This window comes from Podarcis filfolensis (genome assembly GCF_964270895.1).
Source record: "Podarcis filfolensis genome assembly, chromosome: 8".
Taxonomy (NCBI): domain Eukaryota; kingdom Metazoa; phylum Chordata; class Lepidosauria; order Squamata; family Lacertidae; genus Podarcis; species Podarcis filfolensis.
The window spans coordinates 50,342,965-50,365,767 of NC_139611.1; the positions used below are offsets into that span (position 1 = coordinate 50,342,965).

A 22,803-nucleotide genomic window follows, 5' to 3' on the forward strand; every position below is an offset into this window, starting at 1 on the left:
TTTCCTCCCTTCTCCGGACGATTTGATATTTGCCTGATTTTTGCCTTCACTCACGCTTGTCAGCTCCAGGGACCACACATTCGCTCTATAACACGCACAGACATTTCCCCTTACTTTTTAGGAGAAAAAATCTGCGTGTAATAGAGGGAAAAATACGGTAATCTGCAAAGTAAAGTATTGTTCAGATGAGCTACCCCCTGGGAAGCTGTTAGTGTCCACCTTTTGTTCACCGGTATATTGCCTTGGTGAAACACTTAGCACAATGTTATTTCAATACTAGTATTCAGTGATACGGCGATTTATCACACATCCCTAATCTATATATCTGTATTTTGGGGGTTTTCAGAGCTAGCCCTGCAGATGGCAACAACTGTGTAAACAAAATAGATTTTTAGTATTCTCTTGAAATAAAACTTTTTTCAAGCAAAATATTGAAAGTGTACATGGAAAGTGTTACGTTGCCATATTGTGAATGTGGGCATAAGTATTCTTCGCAAGAAAGACCCTAAGCAAAGAACAGGCAGGAATCTGGTACTTTACTTTTAGTTTTGCCTAAAAAAAGGTAGAATCTCAGTTCAGACAACATATTCCTGAAAGAGCATGTGTTCAAGTGAAAGCAGTCTTGGACTTAAATGGTGGAGTAGTTTTCCTTTCATTTGCTGAGGTAGTGCTCATTAAGTACAGTAGTCAATGCTCTTTCTGTGAAGTTCCTGAAGTTCACTAGAAATATTTTGGGCATCTGTTGTGCATCAACACAACCTGGAATTCACTAAGTTCAAAGTGTCTGTAGGAGAGAATATTATTCAAGTGTTCAAAGATACACAGTAGTGTATAGCTGCTTATTTTGGCTGTTTTGAAACACTAATATGGAAGCAAACACTGCAGGATACAAAAGTAGTATATAAGGCAGAAACATTACAAGACCAAAACGGAATTTGTAGTCCTGTGTTCTTCCTGGAGGTGCTTCTTTTTACCATCTTCATTTTGCTTCAGCACCATCATGTCAAGAGCTCATCTCCACCCAGATGGTTTATGGTAACCTTACTAGATTACCCTCTGGCCTTCAGGTACAAGTGCTAAATTCCAGGTTAGTCAGTTAAAAAATTTTCCCTCATCCATTTGTGATTAATTGTGGATGAGGAGGCTGACTTGGTGTGCAGTACTGAGACTTGGTGAGCTGGGAGGAGTTAGTCTATCTGGGCTGTTCCTTTTTGGGTACTCAGTGCAAGCATAAGTATAGGCTTGTGAGATCTCTATAGGAATTCCATGAGTCATCCTGTTCAGTCATGTGCCAGGCTTGTACTGGGGTCTAGGGATTGATTAGGGATTCTGCTGGTGTATCAGCCACCCTGCTTCCCATTGGTTTCCCTGCCTGAGCTGATGTAGATGGTCCCTAAGTTGATGTTGAGGAAGATTGATCTGGGAAAATTTGCCGAGACCATTCTATCCAGCTTGATTGGCACGCATATGAAAGCCTTGGCCAGTCTGTGGTTATGCAGATGACACAATGCTGCATATTATTATTGTTTCAATTGTTTCTGTGTTTCTTGCTGGTTTTAACTTGGTTTTTTTGGCTGGGCTTATTGCCTTGTTGTAGTGTTTTTATTCTGAATTGTGTTTACACAAACCACCCAGGGAACCTGGTTGGAAGTACAATATATAAATGTATTCAATAAATACAAGGCAACATTATTGCAGGGCAACATTTGCATGGGGAGAATTGGTGGACAGTTTAGGTTCTTAACCACTGTGGTCTAATTGACCCCAGTGCCATGATTAGTAAAACACTTCTCTTTTTTAAGCATAGGATGATCAAGACATGTAGAACCATTCTTATTTTGTTGTTCCAGAACAAGTCTATAACTTCTTCCAGCCAGTGTAAATGTTTAAAAATAAAATATTGGAGAATAGTTATACTGAGTTTCCCAAGCACATTGCATTATGTGGCAGTTAATTTAAGATTAGTACAGTTGATACAGCACATTGCTGCTTCCTTAAAATATCCTAGTTTATAACATCGTGTCCCCAACAGCTGTTGGAGTTTGTAGAAAACCCGGCAGTAGTATGGCCATGCTGGTTCATAAATGTCAAAATGCTGTATTTACCTTATTGGGGCCAATTAACATGGGCAACTTTCCAGCCAAGTAGTATCTCTCTCTGCCTGTCCCGCCCATCACTTTGGTGTAGAATCTAGGTGAAATTTAAGCTGGTGAAGAGCACCCCCTCTTGTTTAACCCTCATTTGGCACCTGGATATAGCTTTCTGAATGCTTAATAGGTGAGCCAGACTAGCAGCCTTGTCAGGTGATGTCTCATCTCTTATTCCTGGGATACAGTGATTATGTTCCCCACAACACAATGTAGGGAGTGATTGTGAATTTTGATTGTATTTGATACATTTCTTGATGAGCCAGGAAGTCAAGTCACTAGTTGGGTTTAAGTAAGCTGCTGTCATTTCTGTTCAGCAGTAAAGTGATATTTAAAGTACTGTAATTCCTTCACTGAGGTCCAGCTCTGAGGGCCTTCTGGTGGTTCCCTCACTGTGAGAAGTGAGGTTACATGGAACCAGGCAGAGGGCCTTTAAGGTAGCGGCGCCCACTCTGTGGAACGCCCTCCTATCAGATGTCAAAGAAATAAAAAAGTATCTGACTTTTAGAAGACATCTGAAGGCAGCCCTGTTTAGGGATGTTTTTAATGTTTGATGTTTTATCGTATTTTTAATTTTCTGTTGAGAGCTGCCCAGGGTAGCTGGGAAAACCCAGCCAGATGGGTGGGGTATACATAATAAATTATTATTATTATTATTATTCATGAGTTACAAAGATTGCAATGAATGTATGGGAACTATTTTAAGTGGTGGTAGTAGAATTCATATTTAAAGTTTTTTAAGTAGGTACAGCTACAAAAATGTATACCTTGAGACAAATTCGAAACCAGTGGACTCCATAATCATGTCTTTTAAATTATTTGGACTCATGTAAGTAAATGTATTTATGTATGACTTACAGTCCTAATGCATTAACGTCTGTTTTTTAGTATTTGGGCAAAGCCAGTTTCTTTTACAAAACCGGGATTCAGAAGTTATCTTTTTTTCTTTTTTATTAGCTCCTGGGTTATAGTGAAAAGCCAGTAAACCTACAGATGTTCATTGGGACAGCGGATGATCGTTATCTACGGCCACATGCCTTCTACCAAGTGCATAGAATCACGGGTAAAACAGTTGCTACTGCTAGTCAAGAGATAATTATTGCAAGCACAAAGGTCTTGGAAATTCCACTTCTTCCTGAAAACAACATGTCAGCCAGGTACGTCAAAAGATACGTTCAAGCAGATCAACATATTGCATTCCAGGTTTCCCGGCCATATTTAGGGAGGTGATGTTCTGTATGATTCATATTGATTCCAGAAATTATTATTTTTTAAAAAAACATATACACAGCTCAATTGTAAAAAACCTCAGAGCGGTTTACAAAAATTGAAAGTTTTTTTCAAACAAAGCAAATGCTTCTAGTCCATGTAATAGCAAAATACTAAGATCTGACCAAATAGGAATGTTAAAATAGATTGTCTCAGATGTAATGTTTTGATCTCCAAACCCATGTTTTGGCAGGTTAGGCATGTGCATTCCCTCCCCTCATACACTCAGATTTCCTCCTTCCCTTCCTCCTTTGCACAAGTCATAGTTTGGGTGCAACAGTAGACTATGGTTTGCTCAAACTAGGAAGAGAGTATGTGGGATAAAGAAGGAGTCCATGAGCCTTCACCATGTGGTTTGGAGGGATAGGAATGTTGTATTCGAACTGACTTGGTGAATTTGAGCTTAATCTAACCCTCAAGATTTATTAGTTCAGATGGAAGAAATGTGATACATGAAGGTAACAGTTGCTGAATGAGGCTTGTAACAAGTGCACCCTAGCCACCAGCTGTAGTCTGGCATGTGCAATTTTCATGAGCATTACTCATGAGAATTTCATTGGCATATGTTAACTATAGGAATAGTCACCCAAGGTTCTTCCAACTCCTACATTTTCAGAGTGGACCTTAGTGTTGGATAGTTTGTCTACTTCTACCATATACCTGTGGTGTAATACTTTGCCTGTTTAGTGTTTTGCAAATTTAAAAAAGTATCCAGTTTCTTCCACATTTTATTATATGCATAGTTTGCCATTTTAAAATGATCATTTCATGGAAAAATAAGAGATTGTTTTGTTTCTTTGTGTGGCACAGCTGCGGTTGCTTCTAAGGGTGACTCCTGCCATTTTAAATAGCATTCTTTGTTTTTGCATTTGTTAATGGTACTGGGGTAGAGTATTGAGACTCTATTCCAACGTAAGCTAGTAAAGAACAATGTGCATGGATGTTGGTTTCATGTCTGACAAGCATTCAAACAGCAAGAAGGAAAATATGAGTAACTATAAAATATGCATACTTGAATTATATAAAAAGAAACACCTGACATGTACATTTTCATTCAACTCTCTGTCTCCCATAGTATTGACTGTGCAGGTATTTTGAAACTCCGCAATTCTGACATAGAACTTCGTAAAGGGGAGACAGATATTGGAAGGAAGAATACAAGAGTGCGGCTTGTGTTTCGAGTTCACATCCCACAGCCTAATGGAAAAGTCTTGTCCCTTCAAGCTGCTTCAATACCTGTTGAATGCTGTAAGTTTTCTCTTCTTTGTGTTGTGTTCCTCATTGAGTACACTTAATAAAATAAAAACTGATTTCATGTTGGATTCATCCCCTTTTGATGCTAATTTGTACTCATTTTTAAGTTATTATTTTGTTGTGTTGAGTTTTTGCCTTTGTTGGATTAATTGGCTAGATCAGGCTTCCTCAACCTCGGCCCTCCAGATGTTTTTGGCCTATAACTCCCATGATCCCTAGCTAGCCGGACCACTGGTCAGGGATGCTGGGAATTGTCGTCTCAAAACATCTGGAGGGCCGAGGTTGAGGAAGCCTGGGCTAGATCCATATTGATAGTTATAGAAATACGTAATATTAGAATTCTGAATTTAGCATGGCAATATATATTATTGCCTTATTATTAGCTGTGTGGGGCTTCTAGCTGGAAGGAAATACTGGTATAAAATTAGATGCAATTTACATGCATAACATTACCTGAATGGATAAAGACTGCCAAATTACTGTCAAATAGATCCAGGGTTTTGGTTTTGTGTTGGGCTCCTTTAAAAGTTAATATTGGTAGGAGAACTAAATGTGATTTGCAGTTTTGTGGGAAACAATTTTATTATAAAAATGGCATGCATCAAATACTCTAGGAAAGCAAACTGCACAATTTCAGAAGTTTGGGTGTAGGGGCTAGGGAGATATGATAAATGAGTGTAGCGGGAGATGGGGAAACTTCAGGTTTGTGTTCTGCTGTATTGGCACCAAAAATCAGAAAGCTGATTAACAGGAGTGGATTGTGAGGAGATGGTACAGAGACAGAGGGATTCAAATGTCTAGCATTTCCAAGGAAACACCCCTAACAGAACTAGGAAAGACTACATAATAGACAAGAACAAGGTGATATGTTACTTTAACATCCATTCCCAAAAGTTGATTTGAGAGCCCTGGTAAAATCCCTCTGATTGGAAGCTAGAGAGCTCTTCTTCTCCCTTAAATGGCAAGCTTAGGGAGAAGTGTTTCCATTTTTGGAGATCTACTGCACAGTTTTTTTAACAGTCACATTCCCCTCAATCTGTTTAGAGGTCCCCACTTGTGTTTGTAGCATTTCTGACGATTCCCCTTCAGCTAATAAAAGCTCTGAATATGTCCCACTTCAGTTTTTGATTTGGAATTTGTCCAAATCTGATGCATACCCTCACAAAATAACTTGCATTTTGATATAAACGCTTTTGAACCACAATTTCTTTTGAAAAACATTATTTGAGTCATGTAGCATTGTTTTCAACATGGGATTTTCCACCCATTTTAATAGCTTAAATTGTGCCTCATAGCAGATTTATATAAAATTTGTTCTAATTTAGCATTTTCCTTTCATAGAAGGGGCATAGTTGACTTGAAACCAACTTAGTGATAATGATATATGGATAAGAAAAACTTGTTTTCCTCTTCTTTAGGAAAATGAACACTGCATGATTACCAGCACCTATCTACGATAATAATTATGTTTAAATGATGCACACTGTTTTAAATGGTAAATACAGGCTTTGGCCACCTTACCCTCTTAGCTATAATTCTAGCATGCTTATTTATATTTGTACATCTTTTTCACAAAGCTCAGAGATCGGCTCAAGAACTTCCTCAGATAGAGAAATACAACATCAACAGTTGCTCAGTAAATGGAGGCCATGAAATGGTTGTTACTGGATCGAATTTCCTTCCAGAATCAAAAATAATATTTCTTGAAAAGGGGCAAGGTGAGTATATAGCACAACATTAGTGAATTATATGTGTGTGTGTGTGTGTGTGTGTGTGCATGCATGTGTGTAATTGTAGTATGCAATTTAATATAGAATGTTTTAAATATATAAATAACAGAGCTACTAGCAATATATAATTGCAAGTACTTGGCAATCATTTTTAATGATTTTAATGCAATTTCCCAACATTTTTTCACAATTTGTTTAATAACACAAGTTTAAGATTATTCCACAAAATTCTACAAAAATGTAAAAGTCAATATTATGTAGTTATTTACCAAAAAAACCTAAATTATATTAATTTAACCAAAATATCTTTTGAATTCTCAAATCATATTACAACTTTTCATCAGCCCTCATTTTGGGAATTGAAAAATTCAACACACCCTACAACATTTCTCATCAGAAGTGACATTAGAAACTCGTGTAGAGCAACAGCCACTGTTTCTGCACATTCTAAGCTTTAGCTGCTTAGAATTATTGCAGAGTTTTCCCTTACCAAGGTGCTGCTTCTTACTTTCCCAGTGATTTTTAACCTGGTTTGCTATTCTTTCAGCAGGTGAAGGAGCCTTAAGTCTCCCCACCTCCAAGTGTAGCCTCTCTTTGCACTCCTTTTTTATGCAAGCTATTCTGCAATTGCAGCAGCCACTAGTTATGAATGTGCCAAAACAACAATTTCCTTCTCTCCCCTATTTCAGATTCCTCTTTGAAACCTACCTTTTCTATACAGTATTCTTCTTTCTGGACTCTTTGCTAGCAGTTAAATCAAGGCAATTCTGTGTCAGTACTATGCATAACTCAAATGTTGGGGATCTCGTGTATTGAGATACCTTTGGATTTTTAAAGGAAAACTAGCATGAAGGATTTTTACAGTCTGTGTTTTGTCTATCATTAATTATTAGATTGCTTTTTTTCAGTAATTTGATACTTCAACTAAAATCTTTCTCTTGATAGATGGAAGGCCCCAGTGGGAGGTGGAAGGAAAAATAATTAGAGAAAGGAGTCAAGAGGTGAGCTTTCTTTTAAACGTGGGGAATTATTTTTAAATGTACTGTAGCCTTGTAAGCAGCTTGGCAGACACTTGAGCACAATGTGGGTAGCCATAAATTTTCTCATTCTAGCAGAAAGGTTAAATGTTTAAGTATAACTGATCTACTTCATGGGTGTTTACATATCAGTAGGGGTGCAAAAAATGTTTGCAGAATGTAGGAGCTAGCTAGTTTTTCTAGGAGTTGGCTTTGAGCATGGCAGTTAGACCAGAATTGGCCAGTAAGAGGAAGTTTTATGTTCTTTCTGCAAGGACTTCACTGAAAGGTGGCAGACCCTACCTGGAATTCAGAATTTCTGATGCAGAGCCTTTCCTCCATTGAGTGCTGTGACTATTATGGTTGCTCAGGAAGGGCTTATCTCAGTGGTAGTCATGCTTTGTGTGCAAAAGAGTGCAGCTTTCAGTCTATGGCACCTCCAGGTGGGGGATGAGAAAAATTCCATTATGAAACCCTAGAGAGATACTGCCTGTCAGCTCTGTATTGTCTACATTGATCATGTAGGCCAAAGAGCTGTATCAATAATGAGGGGGAAAGGCACCCACATAATCTTATTGCTGCTTAATATGTTTGAGAACTGAGTTCTGGGTTTGAAAGAGCTCCTGAAGCTATATCCTGGGCAGGCCAGATTAATATTAAAAAGGTTTCTTTCTAGAGTACTATCTGGAAACAAGGAGAAAAAAAGATATTAAAACAGAGGAGGTGGAAAAGACTAAAAATAGGTGTTGGAGTAGTGGAAAGGATTTGAGCCCAGGGGCTTGGGATGTAAAAGGAGCCAAAATTGTGTGAAGAAAAAAGGGGATAATAGATTTCCAACATACTACAGCAAATATAGCAGAAGTCCTTTATCTACCTTTTAGCCACAGAGAACCCAGCCATGTCTAAGAAGTTGAATTTATGTGCCACTGACATGTCCAGTAGTATAGATGTTTGGTTAGCAAATGAAAATTCTGGAATATACTTTACGTAATTAAAACCTTAATATGATGATTTGTCCTGCATCAAGGAACTGCTTTATAAGAAATTTAAAATCACAGTTAGATTTTCTGTGACTTTTAAGGATACAAAAGAAAGGGAGTGGAGAGATGGGGAGGTGGCCTATTGAACTTTCCCAGCGATGGCCATTCTGTAAAAAAGATGCCACCACTTAAAAGTCTCTGCTTGGTAGCCTAACAAATAGTACAGTACTTTAGGGGAGAAAGCATATGCTTTGCCAGCTGATCTTGGAGAGGACGAGGCTTATTTAGGGGAAGATGTTTGCTCTTGCTTTTAATATGCAAATTTCATTTGTTTTTCATTCAGGCTACAATTGTTCTTGAAGTTCCTCCATACCACAACAAAACAGTTACAGCTACTGTCCAGGTGCAGTTCTATGTTTGCAATGGCAAGAGGAAAAAAAGTCAGTCTCAGCGTTTTACTTACACTCCAGGTACATACATACCTTCTTTCTAGTATAAATCAAGGGTGAAATTCAAAATGTTCTTTGTTTCAAATTTCAATAGCCCTTAACCTGGATTTGGGGTACCTGTTTTTTAAAAATTATTTTTGCAATTATATTTGGCTATGGCTATTAAAGTGCCTAAATTGGATCTTGATGTTTTGTACAACACTGTAATTCTTGGCAGCTGATAAAAGGTTGAGAAGTGCATCCAGCAGTATTTTGAAAGCATTAATTGTAGTTCTTGACCCAAGATCAGGGGAGAAACTGTTTACCTTTTGAGCTTGAAGGTTAGAAATAGGAAAAGCCCTTCAAAATGCAGAATAAATGTGAATGCCAATGCTGGGTGGAAAATACAGTATTTTCACTTTTAATACACATCTCTCCCACTCTTGACAATCTGGCTCAAACCAACCATATACAACTTACTCAGATGTATATAGTATTACTGTCTTGAGTTAAACATATCAAGATGTCTAAAACAATAGTAATGGTACACACATTTTGTAAAATTATGCTATCTCACTACACACAGAGATTATTAATTTTGAAAGCAAAATTTATTCATATTATCATGACCGTTTATGTAAAATAAACAAGCTATGCCATAAAATGACAGTCAGACTGATTCAAAAATAATGCTTCCTACACTGAATGTTGACTTTGCATACTGAGATGGGTCTCAGCTTTTAAAAATTTGCATAAAGTGCTTGTAAAAAGTTCTTCATTCTTCACAATTTCCAGTGCTTATAATGTGAAAACCTTTAGGTAATATAAACCTGTATGATCAATAGTTGTGTATATTTCATTCACTACTTTCAGCAAAGATTGACTCTCAAAGCAGCTTACAATTAAAATCTATACAAAGACAGCAGAGTTAGATATATGTGGGTGATTATAGCCAAGGAGAGGAGGGCACAATATTTTCTGGTTCTTGCAGTTGGTAGCAGTTCAGGTTCCAGGCTTTTCTTTCTGACTTCTAACAGCACAATTAATTCTATTATAGTTAAGTGTGGCATAGATTCCATCTTGAATATGGGACCTTGTGCATGCAATCTCTAACATGTACCTTAATAAAGATATATATTGCTTACCGTGGCTGGGAATGACATCTGCATGAGACTCACATGGCTTCTTTTGGTCAGGATTGATTATACGGTGGTACCTCAGTTTACAAACTTAACCCGTTCCTGAAGTCTGTTCTTGAACCAAATCCATTCTTAAACCGAGGCGCACTATCCCTAATGAGACCTCCCGCCGCCGGTGCCCTTCCACCGTTCGGCTTCTGTTCGTAGACCGAGGTAAAGTTTGCAAACCGGAACACTACTTCCTTTTTTGCGGAGTTCGTAAACTGAATAGTTCCTAAACAGGACTATTTGTAAACCAAAGTACCACTGTATGGGGATATGCATGGCCTTGTACTGACTTGGGATAAGGTTGCATCTTATGTGACCAAGTTCTGATGTCCATCATTTTATCTGTGAATTTACTAAATAGTTGGTTTTCTTATTTCACAGTTGTACTAAAGCAAGAGAACAGAGATGAAATGGATTTGTCTTCAGTTCCATCATTGTCCTTGACTCGTTGTACAGGTGTTAAAGGACTCTCTTCTCTCCAAACTCAGCTGCCTTCACCAGATCCAGGGCTCTCGCATGATAGTTTACTTTCTACTTCACCTAGGAGCCTTGTATGCCCAGTTCAGCAGACGTACACATCCATGGCATCCTCACCAGTATCTCAGTTGCCACACATCCAGAATAGAAGCATTAGTCCAGGTGAAGAGCATCATGTTTTGTCTCCAGCTGTAGTCCACCAATCTTTTCAGGTAACATCAGCACCTTCTGCGAGGCCTTCCTACCAGCCTATGCAATCTAATGTTATGTTTAATGGACAGACTGGTCTTCCCATGAACTCTGCTTCCTCCAGCCAAGGATATGATGCAATTTCCTTTCAACAAGATGCAGCTGTACCTCCATTGATAAACCTTAGCTGCCAATCTCTACCAACAATGCCCTATCTTTCTTCAAGTCCAGTTTCAGTGTCAACTTCAGCTGCAACAGGAGGGCATCCTTCAGTCCACCCAACTCAATCAAGACAATCGTCACCTCATTTGCAGTCAATGGGATACCATTGTCCAAATCCTCTGCAAAGTTCTGTCTCTTCCACAATGACTCAGTCCCTGGGACATCCTTCCACACAGTTGCAACAAGTTACTTACCATTCTTCAAATCCAGGTAACACTTCATCGCCATCCCCAAAACCTTCTCATTCATTGGGCCATTCACCACGATCTGGGCCATCTTCTCCACAATTGCAGCCTATGCCTTACCAGACTCCTAGCTCAGGACCCGCTTCATCTCCTCCTCCAACTGCTGTTGGTCACTCTGGACAACAGTCCCCACAGGCACACAGCCCAGGCTTGGGTGGAATTCCTGCAGCTTCATCTTTGATGCATCATAACATATGTGACTCATCTCCATTTTCACCAGAGGAATCAGCTGTTAACATTAAACCTGAACCTGAAGATCGAGAGTTGAATTTTCAGACAATAGGGTTGCAAGACATCACTTTGGATGATGGTAAGTGATGTTATAAGTGTAAGGTTGAATGCGTTTTTGCTTTTAAAAAAAGCAGTATATTGAAAAAGAAAAGGGAAAAAAAATAGTATAATAAAGGATTACATTTGGAGAGCCTGATACATACACATGACCTGGTTGTTGGCTTTCCTGTTTGTTGTAATATTGGTTGCAGGTATGCAACTGGGGAATGAGTGCTTGAGCATTTCATATGTGTGTTGAAGTCTGCTTTCTTGTGAGTTGTATGTATATCAGTGCTTTTCTATGCACAGAGAGCCTCTAGGTTAGGTGGACAGTCATCTCTTCTTAAGTCATTTAATGTTTTAGTGTTTGTTAGTAGGTATAATCCTATGTTATAGGAAGTTTAATAATGCCTCTCTAAACATGACTTTGTGTCATACTTTGGATGCAAATCAGATAGTTGAAGAAAGCATTGCTTGCTCCATGTGACAGCCCTTTAGATATTTGGAGATGACTATTGTATCTCCTCTCAATCTTTACCAGGCTAAACATACTCAATTCCCTCAACCAGGCCTCATAAGGCTTGGTTTCCAGACCTTGAACGTCTTGGTCACCCTCCTCTGCATACAGTCCAGCTTGTCAGTATCCTTCTTAAATAGTTCATAGAAATAATTGATAAAAGAGACTCCTAAATATTTGCAAAGCACAAACAATTTTTGACAACTGACTGAGTGTCCAAAGTGCATAACTTGCATCCACTGGTCAAGGATGCTCAAGTCTCCTGGAAAATTTACATACATTTCTCTTATTTTTTAAAAAACAATTATATAAAAGAATCCGAATAGTGGAATGAGTAGCACAGTTACTTAGATTTTGAAAAGATTTCAAGATACTTGAGAATTTTTCCATGAAATGTTCCTGTTTTAGTGTAACAATATGCAATCTTTGTTAACTGGTCTGAGGTTATGTTAACCTTGATTTATGTTCAGTATCAGATTATGATGACCTTTTGCTAATCTTCTTTCACTTCCTTATCCGTTGTATCTCCCATTACATAAAGCTGTGGATTAGAAAAGCAAGGAATAAGGCTGTGTATTTAGGAGTTTGCTTTGGAACTAGCCTATGAGCACACAAGGAGGGCTCATTACTTCACTTTCCCTATGAGCAGTATTTTTGGTATACCACTTGAAAGGGATGTTGCGTGATTAGTAAAATCTACATGTCCTGAAGAATTCATCCAAAATGTGTTGGGCTTTGCAGTATTTTATATCATTTGATAAAGTTAGATTTTAAGCACCATTTTTAATGTCTCAATTTTCTTTGTTGCCATTTTGTTTTTGTGCCTTTTGCTTTTGGTGTTGTGTCCCCACCCTCTTCGGTATTTCAGAATAGCTGAGATGACATGAATACAAGCCCACCTTCATTAAGAGGGTAACATGAATCATCCCTTTTCAATTACAGTAAGCCTGCTACTTACGCACATTTAACTTGTGCACATTCAGCTTTATGTGCTTGGCAAAAAAGTATTTTTTGAAAAAAAAAGGTGGCTGGTGTCCAGGGAAAAAGACTTTAGCAATCCCACCTGCCATTGAACCCATATTTGTTACTATACAGTATGTGATTTTGGCTTTAGGTGCAATCCCTTGAACATAACTGCCACATAAGTTGTGGGCTTAAAGTGTTTTGGATGCTGTCCTGCTGGTGGTGGTTAGGTGACTAGAAGACATTTTGAGGTAGCTCAAGTGTGACTCCAGTTGCTCATCTTGTAACTTGAGATTCTTGGTTTTAAAGGCTCTGGGGTTCAGGAGCGGCACAGTTCCCTGGAACTCTAAAAATCAGGCATTTCTGTGTAAATTAGGTTTAGGGTCTTGAACTTATAAGAAGATAGTAAGTTTCCCCCAAATTTACTTAAATTTCAAGTGAAAAACTTTATATTACACAATACAGTAATAACCTTTCCAAATTAAAATTGTTCTTCAGGAGCTCTGTTCCAACCTATGGGCATAGAAAAATAATTTGAGTATCAGATGGAGATGTCATAAGTTCCTAACAAAAGCATTTAATTCCAGAATATCATGTAATTAGTAATGATACAGTGGAGCTCCTTTTCAAATGTACATAAATGAAAAATTTGGAGGGCTCATATGGTGGCCACCTAGTATAACTGATCATTCTGAGGAATTACAATAAATAGCTTAAGAGTGATCCACTTCTGCTTCTTGCGTTGCCTGGGCACAGTTTTAGTACTTCTCAAATTTAAGGTTTATTTGCCATATCATTTGTTACATTCTTACTAGTTTGGAGTTTTTATCACATTAGAACCCAAATGTGGTGGTGCAGTCTTGTCTGTTCCTAATTCAGAAGCAACATAACTTAAGGATCTGCTTTCTACAGTTCATACCTTTCTTCCCTGAAACGTTTGTTTTCTATTCCACTTACTTAAAAATACCACAATTTATCTTGTTTGTTTGCTTTTAAATATTAGATCATAGAATTATACTTCTTGAAATACAAAACTTTAGCCATTTCTAAACTAGGATTACTGGCACATTCATGACTCAGTTGTATTGTGATTCACTTGTATCTGAGCAGAGGTTCTACGGTTTGCAGATAGGTTAATGCAGCTTGCCAATAGACTCTTACTTTAAAGATCAAAAGGCAAAGCAGATCGTTCCAGCAACTTTATCAAGTGTCACTTGTCACCTGTTCTGCTTACAACTATACAGCCTCAAAATAATTTCCAAATGGTCAGCAGGTAATCAAGTAGTCCAGAATGCCAAGTTCTCAAGCTACATGTAAACAGGATTCCTTTTTTGCTCTCCCCCACTCTGGAGTATCTTGTATAAAATACATACTGCCTAGAAGTTTATAAAACTGAGAGTAATTCTATAAACCCAACCGCTCATAAAATATTAAGAAACACATAATTCCTTCTTCCTGGTACTTCTACTACAAACACAATTTTATCAGATGAAATGCCACCACATGCTTTTTCAGGGACTACTGGCCCTTTCCTTGCATACAACAACTCTTCTAACAGTGCTTTTAGGAATAAATCCAATAGATATTAAAGGCACTTATTCCCTGGTAAATATATGGAGGATTCCAGTCAACAGGATGTTAGGGTTATAGATTATTCACTACTGATTTTATCCCACAGCATGAAAAAAGCCATAGTTTTTCCTTAATATTGGTATCGGTGTTGGCATCACTGTTCTAAGCATTTGTTAAAAATAAATGTCACTTAAGCCAAATATTTGAAGGCTCAAATGAAGAGAAACACCAGTAACTTGCATAGAACTTTAACACCTCCTGTGTTGTTTATCCAGTATTTAGTCTAGGTTGTCTCCTATTAGGCCGTACAGAAATCAATGAACATTACTAACTTAAGTCCACTGATTTTGACTTAGTTGGATACAAACCACATTCATCTGAAAAGTCAAAGCCAAATGTGGATCTCTTAGGGAAACTTTTTATGGTCTTAGAGAGGAAGAAAGTGTTAAATAACTAAAGATGTGAAACTGTGCAGAAACATATTCCAGTTAGCTCCCCAAATTGAATAAATGTGGCAAACGTGTGTGCTGCAGACTTTGAAACCTTTAGCTGCTGGCTGTAAGATATCCCTAGCTGGTTTAGCTGCTGAGATGTTTTGGATGCATTTTAAGCTCATAATTTTAAACTGTCTAGACCAAGAGACCAGATGGAGTATTGGTGGGAAGGAGGTATAAGAAGAAGGTAGTCCTATAATAGTGGTACATAACTGTTACTGTGTGATAGAGGATGCAGGGTGGAATGTAGGGAGCTGCCTTACGCAGTGTCAGACCATTGGCCCATCTAGCTCAGTATTGTCTTCACTGAATGGCAGCAGCTCTCTACAGGGTCAGTCAGGGGACATTTCTAGTTCTATCTGGAGATGCCAGGGATTGAATCTAGGACTTTCTGCATTCAAAGTAGTTAGTTGCTCTACCACTGAGCTATGGTCCTTACTTACCCTTGAGAACAGGGAATGAATATTTGCAGATAACCTTTGTTTTTAATCTAATTACAATTTGAAACGGATTGTGTTCACTTTTTTGTTTCATAAACATAACCTTGGTTCTCACCGCAATCAATTTCAGTATGCTTTTGTCAGCAGAAAAATTAACTGAACACTTAGCAGTAAATGTCTGGCTATCACAGAGTTAAGAACGATACTATCTATAATTCTAGAAGGCAGAAGCAGTCTAATTCCAAATAATGTTTATTCCTCTGTGTTCTGATGTTTAATAGAAACATGCAGATGCAGCCATTGACTTGAACAGCAGTGTGTTCAATAGCTTGCAGTGCATATAAGGACAGTGTTGTCATTTGTAATATGATAGGATTGACAGTGGATTTTACTGTATTTTATTTCTGTACTAAGGCATTATTTTGAATCAGCATCAAAATCGCATATTTAAAAGAATAAAAGTGCAATACATGTAGTCCCCTGTCCTCTTACCCAGTAGACTGACTTGTTAACTAATCAGCTTCTAACTTTAGAAATGTGACAGTATGTTCCAAGTCTCTTAGAATAATAGAATCATAGAACTGTTGTTGGAAGGCATCCCAAGGGTCATCTAGTCCAACCCCGTGCAATGCAGGAATCCTGGCTACATCCCTACGTGTGCTCAAACCACCAACTTTCTCGCCAAATGCGCTGACCCATTGAGCCACCCGAGGACCTTTGGCATAGTAAATTATTATTTTCAGTTATGATGGAAAGATTTTGCCAGCATACATTCAAACCATTCAAAATTTAATTATTTATTGTAAGCTCTGCATGTGACATTCCTCAGTACTTTCAATTTTATTAAAGTTTGTAGGCTGTTAAACATTGTGCTTCTTTAATTCTTTGGCCATACTGACTTTGTGTGTTGTCCCAATACAACTTCCTGGCCAGGCTGCAGAGTGTGTGGCTAAGAAAAGTGACCAACTCAGCCCCAAAATACTGGCCAACTGGGGCAGGAGTAAGGGTAATGATAGAGGGAGAAAAAGAGACTTCGTCATCTTCTTCTTCACCAATCTCACTCCTGCCTGTGAATTTTTACAAGCACTTATATTACTACTATTATAATTTATTAAATGTATTTACCACCCTTTAGCCGAGGATCACAGAGCAGTTTATAGGATAAAAACACAAAATGCATAATATGACAAACAATACCACCTCCATACATAAAACATTGATTTCTCCCTTTAGTGATGAGCATTAACTCTGCATTTCCACATTTTAAAATTAAGCTGTTGCTGCTATGAAATCGCAAGTTTCTCAAAGAAACTGGGAAGAAGAAAATAATTCCTCTGTCTGTTTCTGGACATGTTGGGACTTTGAGCACAGGACTAGGATAATGCTGCAAATTTTATTTATTTTCAAGGTGATTTAACTAACGCAGAAGTAGTATGGAAAATAATTACCTCATGGGCCCACTACGCTATAGAAAAGTAACTGCAAGGAGAATCAATCTGTATTAAATCATGTTCTTGACAAATTCAAACATTACTTTTTAAAAACAAACTTGAGGTTGTTAGCCCTTGGGGCTCTTTGAAGGCATCTTAGCAGAACTGCTAGGTATTGCCAAAATTGCTTGGAAGCAATGACAAGTAGACAGGGAAGAGCTTTTAGGGTAGGGAATGTGATAGCACGTGCTGCAGCTGAGAACAAATCCATTGAAGCTCAAGCATAGCTTAGACTACTGGAGCATTGTCTGTATCTATTTTAAGAGTTCTGTTTTCCAGAGTGCCTCACTGTGTGCTCTTCTGCATCTGATGGCTGATGCCCACTGACACATCTGGCAGTGTAGCTGGAGAGGGGGCTTGCCGCCAATTGAGAGTATTGCTGAGTTGCATATTTGTTTTGCACAATCATTAGCTGTAAAAGAGAAAGCTAGCAAGTGCAAGACACGTTGTCTGAAGCAGGGCCCCCCCCCATATGTTTTTGCACTCCCATCAGTCTCAGTGTCAGGGACTGGCTAGACACTAAGGAGTGGTGGCTGGATACTGATGAGTGGGCACCGGGAGAAGGGACCAGTGGAATGGCGGAGCCTGTAACAGCCGGGACAGACAGGAGAGCAGCAGGATTGACGAGTGAAGAACCAGATGCAGGAGGAGGGAAACATAGGTCAGGCTGGTGTAGTCAAGGACTTCCACACCTCCTCCTCCTGCCCCCACCTCTCCTGCTCCTCTGTCTCCCAGGACCAGAAGTGGATTGAAGTGGGATTGAAGTATGACTTTTGTATAAGATGACTCCATTCCTCTTATTTAGAAATTAAGGCATACCACATGACATAAGTAGTGTTTACACCTACACATCCATTGCCAAAAATTAAACAAAAATTAAAGAAGACAGCTTGCTTCCAGTTGCATGCAGCTTCTGCAGCCAACCGGAAGCCACAGAAGGTGCGTCAGACATTCAGGTTCTAAAGAACATTCGCAAACTGGAACACTCACTTCTGGGTTTGTGGCGTTCGGGAGCCAAAATGTTCGACTCACAAGGCATTCGCAAACCAAGGTACAACCGTATTCCAACCAAAAGACAAAAAAAGACTGCTTTGATGCAGGGCACATCAGAGTGCATCAGAACATTTTTGTAATGCATGACTCAGTCCTGAAAATGTGACGTAATGATCTCTACTCGTGTGCAAAGTACATCACACTGCTCTGTGAATCTTTGAAAAATGGGATAGGAAATGTCTGAAATTCTAACTTTCAAAAAAGCATGATCTCTCCAGTCCCTTTGTATTGTTTAAAAGCTTAGTTTCATCCTGCATACGTTCTTTTCAATGGTATAGAGATTTTTAAACCTGTGCAGCTTTAACTGTGTTTAATATGAAATTATATAAATATCATCCAGAATGGAGTTTGGTAAATGTACCACTCAGAAAACTATATTTACGAAAACTGAACAAATACATTAATCCTTTCTCTTTCCTTTCAGTGAATGAAATCATAGGAAGAGATATGTCACAGATCTCGGTGTCCCATGGAGCAGGGGTGGCTATCCATTCTTCGCATGCATCTTCTGCATCTCTGGAGACAGGACTATCAGATGGAGCTCAGTAGCTACTAAGCTTGTGACTTAGTGATCCAGAAAACTTCGCACTTTTCCTTTGAGTAATGCTTCATCCCCCTCCTTAGATTTACTGTGCTTCCGACTTTGTGGCCTTGATGATCTGGAACAGTGGATCCTTTGCATAGATGTTCTGGGAGGGTGGGGAAACGGTTACACTTCTAGCTTCCTAGGATGCTGTAAAAATTACTTTGTAAAAATGGACACAAAGAAGCAACCCAAGATACTTTAACCATGAAAAAATACCAATGAGCTATGCTTGTTTTGTGCATTTAATAGAATACTTTTATATTAAGTGCTTAATTGTATGGAGAAATATAGTTTTGCTCTCAATATGCACAGTACTGAATGTGGGAATTCTTTTTTAAAAATACACATCTTCATATGCTGCTTTTCCTTAGAGATATTAGGACTGTAATATAAATTTGTATACCTTTTTGGGGGTCTTTTTGAAGAGCCTTTAAGCTTATATTGTTTGAAAGAGAACTTTTTTTTATAATGAAATCTTCCAGAGGCACAAAAGTACCTGTCATCTTAAGCCAATGCCTTGGAAGTCTTGCGTATAAAAAAATAGCATTTTCTTTGGACTTTTAGGAAGCAAAGCCAAATGTAGGTCTGTTGTTCTTTATACATTGAAAATCCTTGGTAGGCTGCAAAGAGACCATTCCATCATGGAAATATTGGGATTAAAATGACATTCCAAAATCTAACTTTTATAACTTTATACCCCTTGCTAGCACAGGCCCCCCTATAAGTGAAACAGGTTTTTCTAGTTCAGAAAAGTTTATAAAATGCTAATTTTTAAGGAGAGAACCAAGATTTTTGGATGCTAAAAAGCCATGCTCTATAAGGAAACCTTTTGGTTGGACTAGTTTTAAGTACGGGTTATCCACACTGTCTTGAAATCCCTCAGGTAGGGTTTTTCACTTAGTCCATGGTGTGTCTCCCCACCCCCACCCCACCCCTAGACAAATCCAATTTATATCTCTTGTTACTCAGACTTGTTTCTTAAAATATTTTCTTTATAACATTTTGATACTTACGTTCATGGGGATTCCTCCTTCAAGAAATCTGATTAGTCCCAGTATGTAGTAAAGGAAATGTAACAGGTTTTGATAAATAGTGAAAAACTGTTTAGCCGCTCATGCTCTTAACAGTTGTGCTTAACACTGCTGACAGAGGCAGCTTTTTCTAGTAGTTAACAGACATCAGGGCACACCCACCATGAGTTTCTCTCCTGCAAGCGCTATTGAAATTAGTGGGGACTGCCCTTCTGCAACTCCTGTTGTACTTCCAGCAACCCACACCATCAAGGAATCATGTTTACACTACATTTTGAAATTTCAGACCACCCTGAATAAAAAAAATCATGATTGGAGCTGAAACATCAGAGTGACACAACTTTGTGTTAGTATTTCATACAAGATGGGCAATTACGAATTCATAATCCAAACATGTAAGATCCGGAATCCCCGTTAGATAGTATATTTATGTTGCTTTTTGTATGAATATTGAGTTCTTTTAAAAAATTGAAAATCCAGCTTATTCAGCTTTGACTAGCCAAATAAGAAAGAGGGACTCCAGATTGCTAAGAAAGCAATCAAGTAAATATTAATCTGGCCTGGCCTGTTGTAAAAACATTGTAAGTCTTAACTGCATCCCCAGGATATATGTGCAGAAAGAACATAAGAGCCCATCCAAATCAGGCCATCCTTTTCTGGAAATCTGTTCTAACTCTGGCCCAATGTGTTTTAATCAATTTCCCACATCTCCTGTGAAGAGAGCTTTGTCTTCTTTAAGCCTCCTTTTAGCTATCAAGAGGGCACTTACAGATATTAGCCCCAACTGGCAATGTTCTGCTGACTGATTTGTCACTTGGTCTGCCAGTGGCCCACCATTCAGTGTAAAATAAAATACAGTACATTCAGAGGTTTTTTCTTATCTTCAGTGGAAACATAATGCCTGTCTTCTACAAAATTCCTAAAGTTTAGAATATATATATTTAACCTTGACAGTCAAAGCAAATACAATTTTGGGGGTTAGAATTTACAATTCAAGAGGGAAGGAAGTGGCCTTCATATGAACAGCTATCTTGAATGCTTTAATCAGGTAGATGTCAAATTGGAGTAGCTCTTAAATTCATCCCTTTCCCCCAGTAAATTTGCTTTTAATTAACTTTTTGAGATATGTAATGTTATTAGACTACTGTTACTATATTGTCATATATAAATATTAGAAATCAAAAGGAGCGATACTGTCATTTGGAAAAGGTAGTCTCTCTGTAGTGCTGCTTTCAAGTAAGTCTGTCTTCTGTTCACATAAGTTAAATAGCTTTAAAATAAGCTTAAGTACAGCTAGTTACATGTGTAGCACTTCACTCCTTTTTAAATTGCCTTAGCCTTTTCATGTCTAGTTGGTGACAATTCCTGCATTACAGTTTTCACTCCGTAAGTAGTAATGGGTCTCTAGTAATCAGTGGTTGCAGGGAGATTTCAAGTTTTCAGAGCTTTCAATACACCGTGGGCTTTTATGCTCCTTGGTGGTGTGTGGTGTAGCCTCTTCCCTCTCTAAGTCCTCCTGAGTAGTTTTGAATTTATATTTTTCCTAAAAGATGGGAACCCAAACAATCCCGTGTTGCTATGCACTAAGTGAGCAATCCACCAAAAGCTGTACCATTACAGCCTCTCTCCATTTCAGCAGGGCTTGCACAGGGGAGCCCCTTGCAAGCAAGCTACTGAAACAAATTGAGATTTTTGCAGCTGTGGAATTGGCGGATGGTTCACAAAAATCTTCTGATGCCTTTAAATACCTTGATGCCTGTAGATGTAGAACTGCTTTCCTATTTAAAACAAAAACATAGACTTTGGGTACTAAAAATGGTTGTATTTGCCTTGTAAACACTTCAGTGCAAGGGTCTTAATTTTATTTTAATGTTTTGCTTGTGTGATGCTATAGATTTAAAGACTGTTAATCTTGTGTAATGTAGTGGATATAAAAGCACATGATTTCTATTGGACTATGCAACTTACAATTTTCAGCAGCCGCCGCCTGTGACTGGCACTTTGGCATCTACCTTGCTAGCCTCTCCCGCCTCCAAATCTGCACAATTGCTTTCTATGCTGATGTCCAATTTTTTAAAAAATATATTATGGGAAGCATTCAAAAACAACTCTCAGCAGAAAGAGTGGAGGCTTTTGTTAATCAAATGAGGAGGCAGTACATGGCCCATTTGATATGGGCTACTAAAAGCAGTTTTGGCTTTACCAAAGTTTGACCACAATCTGGCACTCATTGTAATAAACTCTTCATCAGAGAAATGGAACTGCCATCCTTTGTAAACCAAAGATTAAAGAAGAAAAAAATGACAAATTTTGTTTGTATGCAAACAAAACTTTGAAAACTCTATTTTTGATACACAGAATGAATGTCATTCCTTGAGAGGTTTGGAGACTATTCAAATTGAAGTTTTATATTTAACCATGTGGGACAATAATGATTTTAAGACTAAAGGTTACATTCTAGATGTTTACAGAGCCTTGTATTGTAATTTCATGTACATTTTGTGTATTAAACCTTTTGTAAGTTATGATTGCAGTGCTACATGCAGAAATACAAAGGGAAAAACTTGCGTTTTAGGCTCTTGAATCATAGTGTTGAAATAAAGAAGAAAATGCACAAAAATGTGTGTCTCCAATGAGGTGTGTGTACTATTTTGGGAGATTTGGCATGTTTTGCATGAGATGAGACTTTTCTCATGACCTTCTTGGTCCTTGGAGGATTTTATATATTCTCCAGATTCTATAGAGATGCCCAAATCCATTCCACAGTCTCTTGACTGTAATGCGCTTTCCACAGTACCTGTTCCACACAGTTCCTGTTTCACAAACTGCTGCGGTAACATTTAGATAACCCAGGAGCCAAATAGGCTTGCATGTGATTTAGAGTTCTTTCCAAGCAGTGTTCTGTCTGAATATCAGGAGGAGCACCCCCCCAATGCATTTTATGAGAGGCAATAGTTCAATAGTAGAGCATGTTATTCTGCTTGTAGCATAAGGTTCCCAGTTCTGTCTCTGGCATCTTAATTGAAAAATAGTCTTTCCCTTAGTTTTCAGAGAGCCACAGCGCATCAGAGCTGCAGATTTGTTGCAAGATGGGCAGTATGTTTCTAATAACCCAAGCTACACTACCTGGTGACAGAAGGCTTGCCTGTACTGCTAAGGTGCCAGCTGTAAATACAGGATCAGTAGCTTTGAGGTTGGTAGTAGTTGCATCTGTCTATGTGAGGAAAGAGCAAGGATCCAGAC

The 22,803-nt window shown here is 38.3% G+C and overlaps 1 protein-coding gene across 2 annotated transcripts in view; it reads left to right on the forward strand.

The window, feature by feature from the left end:
* The window catches only part of NFATC3 (nuclear factor of activated T cells 3), a 52,071-nt gene extending 29,891 nt beyond the window's left edge, over positions 1-22,180 (forward strand). For both annotated transcript variants that reach the window (XM_083624859.1, XM_083624860.1), the window contains exons 4-10: positions 3,105-3,304; positions 4,492-4,664; positions 6,248-6,388; positions 7,346-7,401; positions 8,740-8,866; positions 10,393-11,454; positions 18,368-22,180. In XM_083624859.1, coding sequence (XP_083480985.1) covers positions 3,105-3,304; positions 4,492-4,664; positions 6,248-6,388; positions 7,346-7,401; positions 8,740-8,866; positions 10,393-11,454; positions 18,368-18,492 — 1,884 coding nt within the window. In that variant the 3' untranslated portion in view covers positions 18,493-22,180. The remainder of the gene's footprint in view (positions 1-3,104; positions 3,305-4,491; positions 4,665-6,247; positions 6,389-7,345; positions 7,402-8,739; positions 8,867-10,392; positions 11,455-18,367) is intronic.
* Positions 22,181-22,803: the final 623 nt, after the last annotated feature.